Here is a 12,654-nt window from a genome sequence, read left to right as displayed (position 1 = left end):
CTGTTTAAATATTTTTTATATTATTTTATTTATTTTTTTATAATATAAATGAAATAAATAATATTACATTAATTAATAAATATTCTTATAATAATATATTTTGATAAATAAAATATTTAATTAATTTATTTAAAAAAATTCTCAAAATTTTTATTATTATAATAAATTTTTTATTATATTACTTTAATTTAATCTTTCTTTTTCATTTTTCATTTAAAAAAATAGCCTTCAATCAACAATTGACACATAAGGACAACATATTATGTTGATTTTCTTGATAAGCACCATCTCAATTACTGAAATAAAATATTTAATTAATTTATTTAAAAAAATTCTCAAAATTTTTATTATTATAATAAATTTTTTATTATATTACTTTAATTTAATCTTTCTTTTCTCTTTTTCATTTAAAAAAATAGCCTTCAATCAACAATTGACACATAAGGACAACATATTATGTTGATTTTCTTGATAAGCACCATAGAATCTCTCAATTACTGATAGTAGATTAAGGAATGTTGTGTATTTTATGGCTGGTTTCTTAGTTGCAATAATTGTGAATGTGTGGAGCAAAGGTTTTGAGTGAATCAACTTAGATAGTTGAAGCATGAATGTAGTAGTATTTATAATTGTATTATTATGAATGCGATAATGAATAACTATTTTTGAATCATTGTATGATATATGATGGATGTTGGTGTTAATGAATTTGATGTTCACCTTCCTTGCCAATTACTAACTTTCTTGCCTTCTTAAGTGCCCTTTGCATGCTTTTGTAGTGAATTTATATGTTATAATCCTGTTTTATGTGTTCCAATACTTTCTTTTGTGTGAGCTTTGGCTATATTCGTAATCACTTCTTAAATTTCTCAATAAACCATCTCACATCTGCCTAATTGCTTTTTAAAGTCCCGATTGCATGTATGTTCATGAAAAAAAAAAAGTCTTGATTTAAAAACAATCTTCACTTGAATTTCATGAGAAAATTAAGAAGGGACAATTTTTCTCAACACACTTGGCTCTTGACCTCAACTTGTCATTTTTTAGCCACTGTAATTCTCTACTCTGAGCTATTGTCCAGTCCTTTAGTACCAATTTCTAGCTTCACTTCTCCAAATTCAGCACCCTCCGAGAAGTAATCAAAATCAGTCCTATGAACATCATTCTCTGCATTGCTTTCAACAGGAGTGTGCAAGTCTTCTGATTCATAGTTAAAGGCTTTCTCATCATCTGACTCCTTGTGAGCACGCGTTTCCCCCAAAAAAGATCCAACAAAAGAGTCATCCCCAGCCTCTTCAGCATCTTGTGCATGTTCATGATGTTCATGATGGTCTTCATCCCCATCATCTCCAATTTCAATTGGGATCTGACTTGAGTTGGAGTTCTCCATGTGTTTTCTGGTTTGTTGTTGCAGTCTTGAACTCCTTCTCACCTTCTTATACTCCTTCTTCTTTCAAGGTTTAGGGGAATTGCTAGTTACATGAGTCTCTTCGTTAGTAACTTTCATTCCTTTTGGAGAAGTCACTTTCTTTTCAGTTGGAGAACGGTTACTGTCCGCAACCTTTTTCTTTTTTATCACTCTTGCAGGCTCCTCTTCAATATCAGTGTCTGATTCATCAACACCAGCCAGTGGAAGCTTGTACAGCTCATCTTCAGCGCTCTCGTAACCATCATCATCACTGTCATCATCAGAAATAGAAAGATCACCAGTTTCATCACACGCTATAGCATCTTCACTACCAAGAATATTATGCTCAAAATATATATAGAACTCCTCACACTCCTTATTCTGCATTTTGTGCTCCCTTAAAGCATTGATATCTAAATCTCCAAAAATAGGATGCAAATCGGCTTCAAAATTAGCAGCATTCAGATCAAACCATATCATTGCTTTGTAATCATCGTATCCCAGACTCTTGAACAATTCCTTCAAGTCAAAGAAGTTCATAAGGTCCAAATCCATCTCTGGAAATCTCTCAACTAACCCATCCTGATAACTGTACTCTCCCTGTTTGTTCCTCACAAATTTTCTCCCATGGTGGAACACAGGAATAACAAATTCCTCCATCTGTTTAGTACAAATAGAATTATCATTCAAATAAATTGGGACAACAGTTAACTAAAGAATCAGGAACATATATGTCTTTTTTTTATTATGACAAAAAGTGATACTAGCCTTTCTGCTAATCATTAGTTTCAACAAATGCATAAATATTTCTAAATGTGATAAAATGTGTCATGCAAACAAGTTAAAAAATATGGGACTACCATTCTTTGCAGAAGATTAAACAATTTGTTCCAACCAACGGGACCACCATGAAAGTAATTGACAAAGGGTTACACTAATTGATAAAAGCATCACCATTTTTTACTCGACTTGAGGATGTCCCCGCTAACACCGGTTCCCTTGACGGCGTCTTATTCCTTGCTGGTACATTGAAGAAGGATCACCACTTTTGTTACTGTAGAGCCAACACTCTTTAACTCCAGCTTCTCCTCAGGGTTAATAGGTAATAACAGTGGGTAACTGAAGGTTAAGGGCAAAGTGAAACAAATATAAATAAAGGAAAACTAAAAAACGACGTTGTCTTATTACATATGTGGCAATAACGGACACGTCAGTTCACGTTACGGGACAGCAAAGTAATTCTGTTCCGTTTTGTCACATGAACTGGCGGAAGGATGTAACGTGTCCACATTTTATTTTCTGTGGGATCTATTTATTATTTTTTTCAGCAGCTAAATTGTCCGAACGTAAAATTCTCAAGGACTTAATTGTCACTTTACTCCTTCTTTTATTATCATTTATCAATGACATAACCTATCTCGGATTAAAAAGTAAATAAATGAGAATGAATGCATTTGTGAAACGGATGTAGTTTAACCAACAAGTAAAATTAGTATATGGATAAAATTTTGGTGTAATGCATGTAAATTGGCTTGATAAGTATAATGTATATATGAAAATGTTTGGTAACCAAAATAAATAAGCTAAAAATGGCCAAAATTTATCTTATTTAGTATTTATAAATTATTATTGTTCCGTTCGGGTCTAGCCGAGGTATATCTCTCCCAGCGAGGTCGCTTATCTGTTGGAGGAGCTATACGTCATCCGGAAGATAGCCTTCAGGAATAACCTCGGCGTGATGAAACACGGCGGCGGGAGCACCTGCAAAAAGCACTCTGACGCTCAAGTAAGTATGAGAACTATATGAGAAGAGAATAATGAATTAGAGTGAGTTTTGTGACCTGTTTTTCCTAGGCTATTGGGTTCGGTTTTATAGGTGAACGAAGTGCCTTGCTTGTTCCGATAATAGTGGCTTGGATAGTGAGTTCCGTTGCTGTTGGTAACGGCTAGTGGATACTGTTTGACTTGTGCACAGTTTTGGTCAAGTGGTTACTTCAGATATGGTTTGTTCGTTTCTGAACTTTATGGTTGGTCTCAGCTCTGATCTTATCTCCGAGTTTGTGAGGTACACATCACAGCCCCCAAGCTTGTCTGTCTCTGTGTTTTAGGGGGCAGGAAAGCTTTCTACGTTTGGTGTTTTTGTTGATTTTTTGCTTAAGTTGGGCTTTGTTTGTTGGGCCCATGCTTTTGGAGGTCAAGGGGGAGTCAAGGGATTTTCTATCTTGCTTGGCGCGCTGCGATTAATGCGCTTCCCCTGTGTTTGGTTTTTCGAGGTTTGTAACAGTTATGTTTTGATTTTTCCACTAAGTTAGTGGGCCTGGTAATAGTATTTGGTTTGTAGTTTTGGAACTGATGCTCTGTTTCTTCGTCTTCTGTCATTCATATCTTCGAGTATGACTTCCAAAAGTTAGTTCTTTCTTCATTCACTGTTTATTTTTGTTTTTGTTATGGCGAGAGAGAAAGATAAGAAAACGGCTGTTGAGGAGAAGAAAGATAACCCATATCATTTGGTTCATGACGATGTGAAGACTCGATCGTCTTCGTTTGTTGATTCTTCATTGCTGCATAAGCTCGAGGGTTTGGCTTTCGTAAGAGAGGGTTTTGGTATAGGTGTTGAGTTGCTCCACTGTTTGAATGATGATAGGGTATTTGAGAGGAGAGGGGATTGAGAGTATTTTTATATGTACACGCCTTGTCTGTTGGAGTTAGGTGTTAAATTTCCCTTTTCTTCCTTTGAATGTGACGTACTAACCTAATTGAATTGTGCACCGTCTCAGCTACATCCAAATTCTTGGGCGTTTCTTCGTGCTTTCGAGTGTCTGATGGAATTCTTGTCGTTTCCTTGTTCCCTTCCTTTATTTTTCTCACTGTTTCAGTCTAAGGGGGTTAGGAGGGGACAGTGGGTATGTTTGAGTAGTTACCCTATTCGTTATTTGTTCTTGCTTTATAAATCTTCCTTTAAAATATTTAAATCCTTGTTTGTAAAAGTCTGATCGAAGGAGGCCGATTACCCTTTCTATCTTGATGACGAGCTTATAGAGAGGTTTCCGCTATATTGGTGTTCGGAGCCCTGTCAGATTCTTGAGGCTACTGAGCGTAGTATGGAGGAGAAGTGTGTGCTAGAGTTTTTGATAGAATGTTTTGCTGATGGGGTGTGTTTGTCTATTCCTGAACTCCTATGTTTGCATGACGCTGGTGACAATGAGGGTCTGAGGTCCTATATAGGTAACGATAGCTGTTGTCTTTTTTGTTGTTTATTTGCTTTATTTATTTGACTACTTTTCTCTGCACAGGTGGGCGAGCTCCTTTACTTGATCCTTCCCGATTTCAATCCTTTTTGAAGAAGAAAAAAGAAAAGGATGCTGGTGTCTCTGGGATTGTGAAGGAGGCCGGTGGGGAAGCTGCTCAGTCCGCTGCTCAGTCTACCTCATCGTTCAAGAGGAAAAGGGTGGAAACTGATCAGTCCCTCGAAGTTATTTCTAAGGGTGAAGAGGATATGGCTGGTGGTGGTAGGTCTGTGTTTGATCGTCAGAGGCGACTTCATGGGTTCATACCTGGGATGAACACTCACTCTTTGTGGAGCGATCAATTTCCCATTGTCGAGCTATCAGACAGGGTTTCCCAATATCTTGGTGATATGCTCATGACTCGCCGCATTGGTATGGAGGGCTTGGGAAAATTCATTCAGGTCGGTTTCTATGTTATTGTCATCTTTCTTTTTTGCTTTTATTTTCTCTTTGTTGATATCCTTTGTGATTTGCAGATCGTTGCCTCACGCCTTATGTGTTTTGGCCGTACTACTGAATTAGTTGGAGCTGAACAGTAGACTGATGTGGGAAGGGTTACTAAGATGAAGTCGTCCGAAGACGAGATTACTCATCTCAGAGACCAAATCCGATTTCTTCAGTATGAGATTAAGGATAGTGATTTGGCTAAAGGGCAGCTGACCTCCCGAGTTCATGAACTGGAGGAATTGGGAATGGAAATGTTTGCTTCTGGTTTTGATCGAGCTGTTAGTCAGATTGCTGCTTTGGCACCTGAACTTGATTGTGCTCGGATGGACGTGACAAAGGTCGTCATTGATAGGAAATTGGTGGTGGATGGCACTGTGGAGGACCATGATGAGAACGCCCCTCCTCCTTGAGTTGTTTTTATTTATGTATTGGACATGTTTTGTTTGTAATGATAACTTATTTTGTTTTTTCTGGCCGAGCTATGGTCGGTTTGATGTTTTTGTGAATACTTGGTTCTTGTTTTGACTTAAAGTATGCGTTGACCGTGGTTAGGTTACCTTGATGATATAGTTATTTTGATAGAATGGTGCATTAAATAGTAGTGTAAGATAGGTGAACAAATAATCGGTTGCATTTGTTTGATTTGGGCGTCCGGCCTCGTTAAAACCCTCCTTAGGTAAAATCCATTTTGGGAAAAAAACCTCTAGGGGGAAAAAGAGTACCTTCATTCACAAAATGTACAATTTTATGATCTATACAACTTTAGTGAAGAGATGTTCCAATTCTCTGAAATTGGATTGCCTTGTAATGTTTGTAGTTGGTAAGCCCCCATTCCGAGCACTCTGGATACTCGGAATGGGCCCTCCCAGTTTGCGGCGAGCTTTCCATGTGATGGAGGTCGTCTGGCTTCTTCTGTTCATCTGAGGACTAATTCACCCTCCTCAAATGTCCTTGGCACCACTTTTTTAATGGAGGCGATTTCCCGGTCCTCTTCTGTGAGGTCAAGCTCGGCATTTCTTGCGTTTATGTTATGTTGTTCGTTGTATAGGTCGGTTCTTAGTGTGGGGACTCCGACCTCTACCAGGATTAATGCTTCCGACCCATAGACTTGCTTGAAGGGTGTTTCGCCCGTTGTTGTTTGTATTATGGTGTTGTAACTCCACAATACTTCTGGTATTAGCTCCGCCCATTCTCCTTTTGCATTATCAAGCTTTTTCTTTATTGCCTGCAGTATAACTCGGTTAGCAGCTTCGGCTTGCCCATTGGTTTGTGGGTGTTCGACCGAGCCAAAATGGTGTTGAATATTAAAATTTTTTAGAAATGAGCCGAGCTTGTTATCTGTAAATTGCCTACCATTGTTTGATATTATTTCCTTTGGTATTCCGAATCGACATATGATGTTTTTCCAAATGAAAGATCGTACCTTTTTGGCTGTTATTCTTGCTAATGACTATGCTTCTATCCATTTTGAGAAATAGTCTATTGATACTAGGAGAAATTTTACCTGTCCTGGAGCTATTGGGAATGGGCCGAGAATATCGAGACCCCATCTGTGGAAAGGCCAGCTTACCTCCATGCTGTGTAATACCTCGGCAGGCTTCGTAGAGATGGCGGCATGCTTTTGGCTTTTGTCACATGTTTTGACCTTCGTTATGCAATCCCTTTTCATGGTCGGCCAATAATATCCTGTTCGGACGATCTTGGCTGCGAGAGCTCGTCCCCCGATGTGGTTCCCACATACGCCCTTGTGAATTTCGTGCATCACCTCTTTTGCCTCATCTCTATTTAGGCATTTTAGTAATGGTTGTGAGAAACCTCACCTATATAGGTCACCTGCTATGTTTGTGTAGAGGCTTGCTTTTCGTCTGAAGTGTTGCGGATTGAGCTCGTCTCTGGGCACAGTACCTGTATTGATGTACTCAAGGAAGGGTGTTCTCCAGTCGCGGAGGTGGTTAATACTTGTTATAGATAATGTTTCAATGCTTGGTTTCTTAAGTGTGAGTTGTGATAATGCCGATGCTTGTGTGTCTGCCCTAGTGGATGCAAGTTTAGATAATACGTCTGCTCTGACATTCTTTTCTCTATGTACATGCGGAATAATGAATGTGCTAAATTTTGAAATGAGATCCTTTGCTATGAGCCAGTATCGCTCAAGCAAGGGATCTTTTACCTGGAATTCTCCTCGGATTTGTTGTACCACCAAGAGGGAATCACAATGTGCTGTCAGGCTTTGTACTTGGAGGCTTAGGGCGAGCTTGAGTCCTGCTATGAGTGCCTCATATTCGGCCTGATTGTTGCTTGCTGGGAAGTGAAACTGGAGAGATTGCTCGGCCACCACTTTGTCTCCCTCTTTCAGGATTATCCCAGCTCCGCTTCCCTCTCGGCTGGATGCCCCATCAACGTGTAACTCCCAGTGTTTATTGAGCCGTTCGGGGTTAGTTCCGAAATAAAGTCTGCTAGGATCTGTGCTTTCAAGGCCGACCTTGGTTGATATTGGATATCGAATTCCGAGAGCTCGATGGACCATTTGTTCAGACGCCCAGCCAACTCTGGTTTTGTCAGTATTTGTCTCAATGGCTGGTTTGTCCTTATTATTATCGTGTGGCTTTGGAAGTAGTACCTGAGTCTTCTTGCTGTTATTACAAGTGTTAAAGCTAGCTGTTCTATCCTTGGATACCTTTGCTCCGTTGATTGCATGACTCTACTAACGAAGTATACTGGTTGTTATAGTTTTCCTGTCTCAATGACTAGAGCCGAGCTTATAGAATGATTAGAAACAGATAAATATAAATATAAAGGTTTACCGACTTCAGGTCTTTGCAGCACGGGTGGTGATGATAGAATGGTTTTGAGCTTGGTGAACGCTTTCTCGCACTCTTCTGTCCATTGAAACTTCTTATTCTTTGATATTGTTTGGAAGAAATGATATGATCGGCTTGACGCTACTGGTAAGAACCGAGATAATGCCGCTACCTTTCCTGCTAATTGTTGTACCTCTTTTATTGTTTTAGGGCTCACCATGTTAAGTATTACCTCACATTTCTTAGGGTTAGCTTCAATTCCTCGTGAGGTCAGCATGAATATAAGGAATTTACCTCCTTGTACTCCGAAGGTACATTTCTCTGGGTTGAGTCTCATGTTGTATGCTCGGATCTGTTCAAATATTTCCCTGAGATCGTCGCAGTGTGACTTTTCTTGTGTGGTCTTGGCGACCATATCGTCCACGTAGATTTCCATGTTCCGACCTATTTGATGTCGGAACACCTTGTCCATCAGACGTTGGTAAGTTGCACCTGCATTCTTTAAACCAAATGGCATTACTCTATAACAAAAATTTCCATGCTCATTATGAATGCTGTCTTGCTTTGGTCTTCTGGATGCATGGGGATCTGGTTGTAGCAAAAGTATGCATCCATGAAGCTCAAACTTTTGAAACCCGATGCACTGTCTACGAGTTTATCAATGTAGGGTAAAGGGTAAGCATCTTTAGGACATGCCTTATTTAAATCTGTAAAGTCGACGCACATGCGCCATTTACCTAAATTTTTTCTTACCATTACCATGTTTGAGAGCCATGTGGTGAATCTGATTTCTTTGATGAAGTTAGCTTGAAGGAGCTTTCTTGTTTCTTCTAGGGCTGTCTTTGATTTTTCTGCCCCAAGATTCCTCTTCTTTTGAGCTATAGGATGGCTTGTTTTGTCAGTGGCGAGCTTATGGCAAATAATGTTTGGGTCTATGCCTGGCATGTCTGCTGGGGTCCAGGCAAATAAGTCGGCGTTGTCTTGCAGTACCTCTATGAGCTCCGATCTTTCTTTTCCCTATAGTGCTTGACCGATGTATGTGACTTGCCCTGGATTTGATGTTAGTAGGACTTTCTGGAGCTCGTTTGCGGGTTGAGGCCTTTCTTGAGTGTCCACTCGAGGGTCCAGTTCCGCTAGGGACAGTACCTCATTTGTGTTGTGAATTGCTTTGACCTCTTTTTGGAATTCTTTTTCTGGAGCCGATTTCTTGAGACTTGCATTGTAGCATTGCCGAGCTTGTTAGCAATCTGAATGTAGTGTTGCTATCTTTCCGTCCTGTGCCTGGAATTTGACACATAGATGAAAAGTTGAAACTACTGCCCTGAACATGTTCAGGGTGGGTCTTCCGAGGATAATATTATAAGGACTAGGGAAATCAACTATAAGATATTGTATGTCAATAGTGCGCGACAATGGGTGGTTCTCCATCATCATTTTTAACCATATGTAACCCTTGATAGGCACTCTTTCTCCAGAGAATCCAACCAATTCTCCGAATGAGGATTGTATGAGTCTTTCAGATATTTTCATTTTTAGAAAAGTAGTATAAAAAAGAACATCGGCATTACTATCTGGGTCCAGAAGGACCTTTTTTACCAATAGCTCGCCTGTTTGAATGGAAATTACCACTGGGTCGTTTGAGTGTGGTGCGGCCGAGCGTATTTCCTCCTGGTTGAAAGTGATTTCTAGATCGGGTACGTCCTTCTTGTTGTGTGGTGTTGTTGCTTCGATTGCCAGCATTGCGCGGTAGCTGCGTTTTCTTGCCGAAGTTGTTTCGCCTCCCCCGGCGAATCCTCCGGATATGCAGTTTATAACCCCTTTAGGTGGGGTGTTGTTTGTCCACTTATTGGCTTCCTTGTTTCCCGAGGTTTGTTGGCGCTCTTCTTTGTCTCTGTCGCCGTCTTTATGTTTCCTTCCTTCGATGTACTTATTTAGGAGTCCTTGCCGAGCTAATCTTTCCAATAGATCTTTGGCTATGACGCATTCATCAGTTGTGTGCCCGTACTTCTGGTGGAAGGCACAGTGCTTGCTTTTATCAACAAATCTTTGGTCTTGATAGCTCCCAGCCCTTGCTGGTGGTTTTATGATTTTAGCGTTGAGTATTTCTTTGATTATCTTCTCCCTTCTTGTGTTGAATCTGGTGTAGTTGTCGAATTTTGGGGTGGGCTTGAATGGTTTGCCGAGCTCTTTGTTGTTCACCGTCCTTGGCATCCTGTCTTCCTCTCTTTGAGGTTTTCTTTCTGTTTTGTTGGCTTCACGGAGTTCTTCAATCTCCATTTGTCCAGCTGCTTTTTCTTGGAATTCCTCTAATGTCTTCGGCTTGGTGACTGCGATCGTCTCTCTGAATTTTCCGGGTCAGAGGCCGGCCTTGAGGGCATGCAGGTGGACGGCAGGATCCAGATCGGATATTTCCATTGTTGCTTCTGCAAATCTGGTAAGGTATTCTTTCAGGCTTTCTTGGGGACCTTGGCGTATGGTGCCGAGGTAATCGGATCCGTGTACGTATATCCGAGCTGCAGCGAAGTAGTCTATGAAGGATTTCGCCAGTTCTTCAAAGGAATTGTTAGGGCCATTGAAAAATATCATAGATTGAAATTTCTTAATATGAGCCCGGGGGTCACCAATCCCCTTATATGGCTCAAGTGAAGAAGGTAGCGTAAAGTTCTTTGGCATCTGGTAGTTGGTGATTTCTTCCGATAAAGGATTGTCCAAGGTAAGCTTCTCTTTTGGTGGGTTGACACTTAGTAGGTCTGTATTGCCTTTGGTCGGGCCCTTTTCGTCATGCTTACTGGCGCTGTTCTGGGCGGACAGTTCAGCAAGTCGTTTGACTTCTGCTTGTAGTTCGGCCATCTGAGCCAAAAGTTCGGCTTGAGTGAGCTGGTGAACTCCGTTGTCGGCCATGTTTAATAGGCTGGAGAAACCTGTGTAAAAGAGAAAAAATAAAGTGCGATATATAAAGAATAGTGGGGTTAGATTAACTGCTTTGGGCCCCTCGGTGGGCGCCAAATGTTCCGTTCGGGTCTAGCCGAGGTATATCTCTCCCAGCGAGGTCGCTTATCTGTTGGAGGAGCTATATGTCGTCCGAAAGATAGCCTTCAGGAATAACCTCGGCGCGATGAAACACGGTGGCGGGAGCACGTGCAAAAAGCACTCCGACGCTCAAGTAAGTATGAGAACTATATGAGAAGAGAATAATGAATTAGAGTGAGTTTTGTGACCTGTTTTTCCTGAGCTATTGGGTTCAGTTTTATAGGTGAACGAAGTGCCTTGCTTGTTCCGATAATAGTGGCTTGGATAGTGAGTTCCGTTGCTATTGGTAACGGCTAGTGGATAGTGTTTGACTTGTGCACAGTTTTAGTCAAGTGGTTACTTCAGATATGGTTGTTCGTTTTTGAACTTTATGGTCAGTCTCAACTCTGATCTTATCTCTGAGTTTGTGGGGTACACATCAATTATAATAACTAATAAAACCAAATTAAGACAAATTCTTGCTGATTTTTTTATCTCTCTAATATAACCGAGGCATATATATATATATATATATATATATATATATGTATGTATGAAATTAGGTTGCAAAAATTATGAATGTATCACACGTGTTATTTGTTGCAATAGAAAAAACTCCTTATTGGCCCATCTAAATTTTCGCAAGTTGCGAAAATTAAAGAAAATAATTTATTTAATTTTTTTGTATTTTTTTATGTAGATTAGAAAAAAATTTTTATTGGTCACTTTTTCTTTACACTTATTTTTTGTAGAATGCGAAAATATAATTTTATATAATAAACTCATCTATAAATAAAGTATTCTAATAGTTTTCACATAATGAGAAGTGTGATACATTCATGAAGCCTAAATTTCTCCCCTTTGTTATGTGTTCTTTATCAAAGTCTTAGTTTTGGAGGTTCTTTAGGTGAAAGTGACAAACAATGAAAGGTAGTGTAAACTTGTGAATGTATCGTAATAGTGAGGTTTTACCATATGTACAAGAAGGTATTTTCTTTTGTTATTCAATGCACTATGATGTCTGCGGCGCTACAAAGCGGTCTTTGTGAGAGCATCGAAAGAAATATTTCAAAAATGGTGAGCAATATATAATACAGGAACCCTGTGTTAATATTTTGCGGGATGATATAGTTTCAAACCATGCCCATTATTGATGAAACAAGTATGCAACAGATGTTTCAGATTCATTATCATACTCGAGCTCATTAGCCGGTGATAGAATTATTTGTTGAGTTTGAGAAAACGGTTGCGACTAAGGTTGAATACAGGTCAAATCAGTATGAAAGGAGGGAATTGAGCTGTGATGAAAATAATAGCAATAGCGAAGAGGAGTTTGAAGCCAATTACGAAGTCATTGATGAACCCGAGGAAGATGTTGACGAAGAAATGGATGCCGTCATGCAAAATGCAGTAAGTGCAAGTGCTACCTAACATGCTTTTGGTGTGCCATCATTTATGCGTGCTCTAGATCTTGAAGCCGTGTATGCACCAAAATTTTTTGAGTATTTAAATCCCGATATGTGGTGACTAGGGGTGTTCAAAACCGATCCGGACCAAACAAAAAAAAAAATCAAAAACTGAATAAACCGAAAAAAAAATTTGCTGTTTTTATTGCGGTTTGGTTCGATTTTCGATTCTGACAGTGAAAATCCGAACCGAACCGGTAAGGTTAAAAAATCCTAAAAAAACCAAGCCCCCCTCC

General features: G+C 39.6%; 2 protein-coding genes across 2 annotated transcripts; both read right to left on the bottom strand.

Moving 5' to 3' along the window:
- On the bottom strand, positions 6,959-8,460 carry LOC107641047. Its single transcript, XM_016344556.1, has 2 exons — positions 7,951-8,460; positions 6,959-7,843 (listed from the first exon to the last, which is right to left on the bottom strand). The coding sequence occupies exons 1-2, from the start codon at positions 8,458-8,460 to the stop codon at positions 6,959-6,961; spliced, it is 1,395 nt and encodes a 464-aa protein (XP_016200042.1).
- Positions 9,183-10,220, bottom strand: LOC107641046. The gene has a single exon (XM_016344555.1). It carries the CDS (start codon positions 10,218-10,220, stop codon positions 9,183-9,185), a length of 1,038 nt encoding a protein of 345 aa, XP_016200041.1.

The sequence above is a fragment of the Arachis ipaensis genome, chromosome B05 (assembly GCF_000816755.2).
Source record: "Arachis ipaensis cultivar K30076 chromosome B05, Araip1.1, whole genome shotgun sequence".
NCBI classification, from domain to species: domain Eukaryota; kingdom Viridiplantae; phylum Streptophyta; class Magnoliopsida; order Fabales; family Fabaceae; genus Arachis; species Arachis ipaensis.
This window is presented reverse-complemented; position numbering and strand designations above follow the sequence as displayed.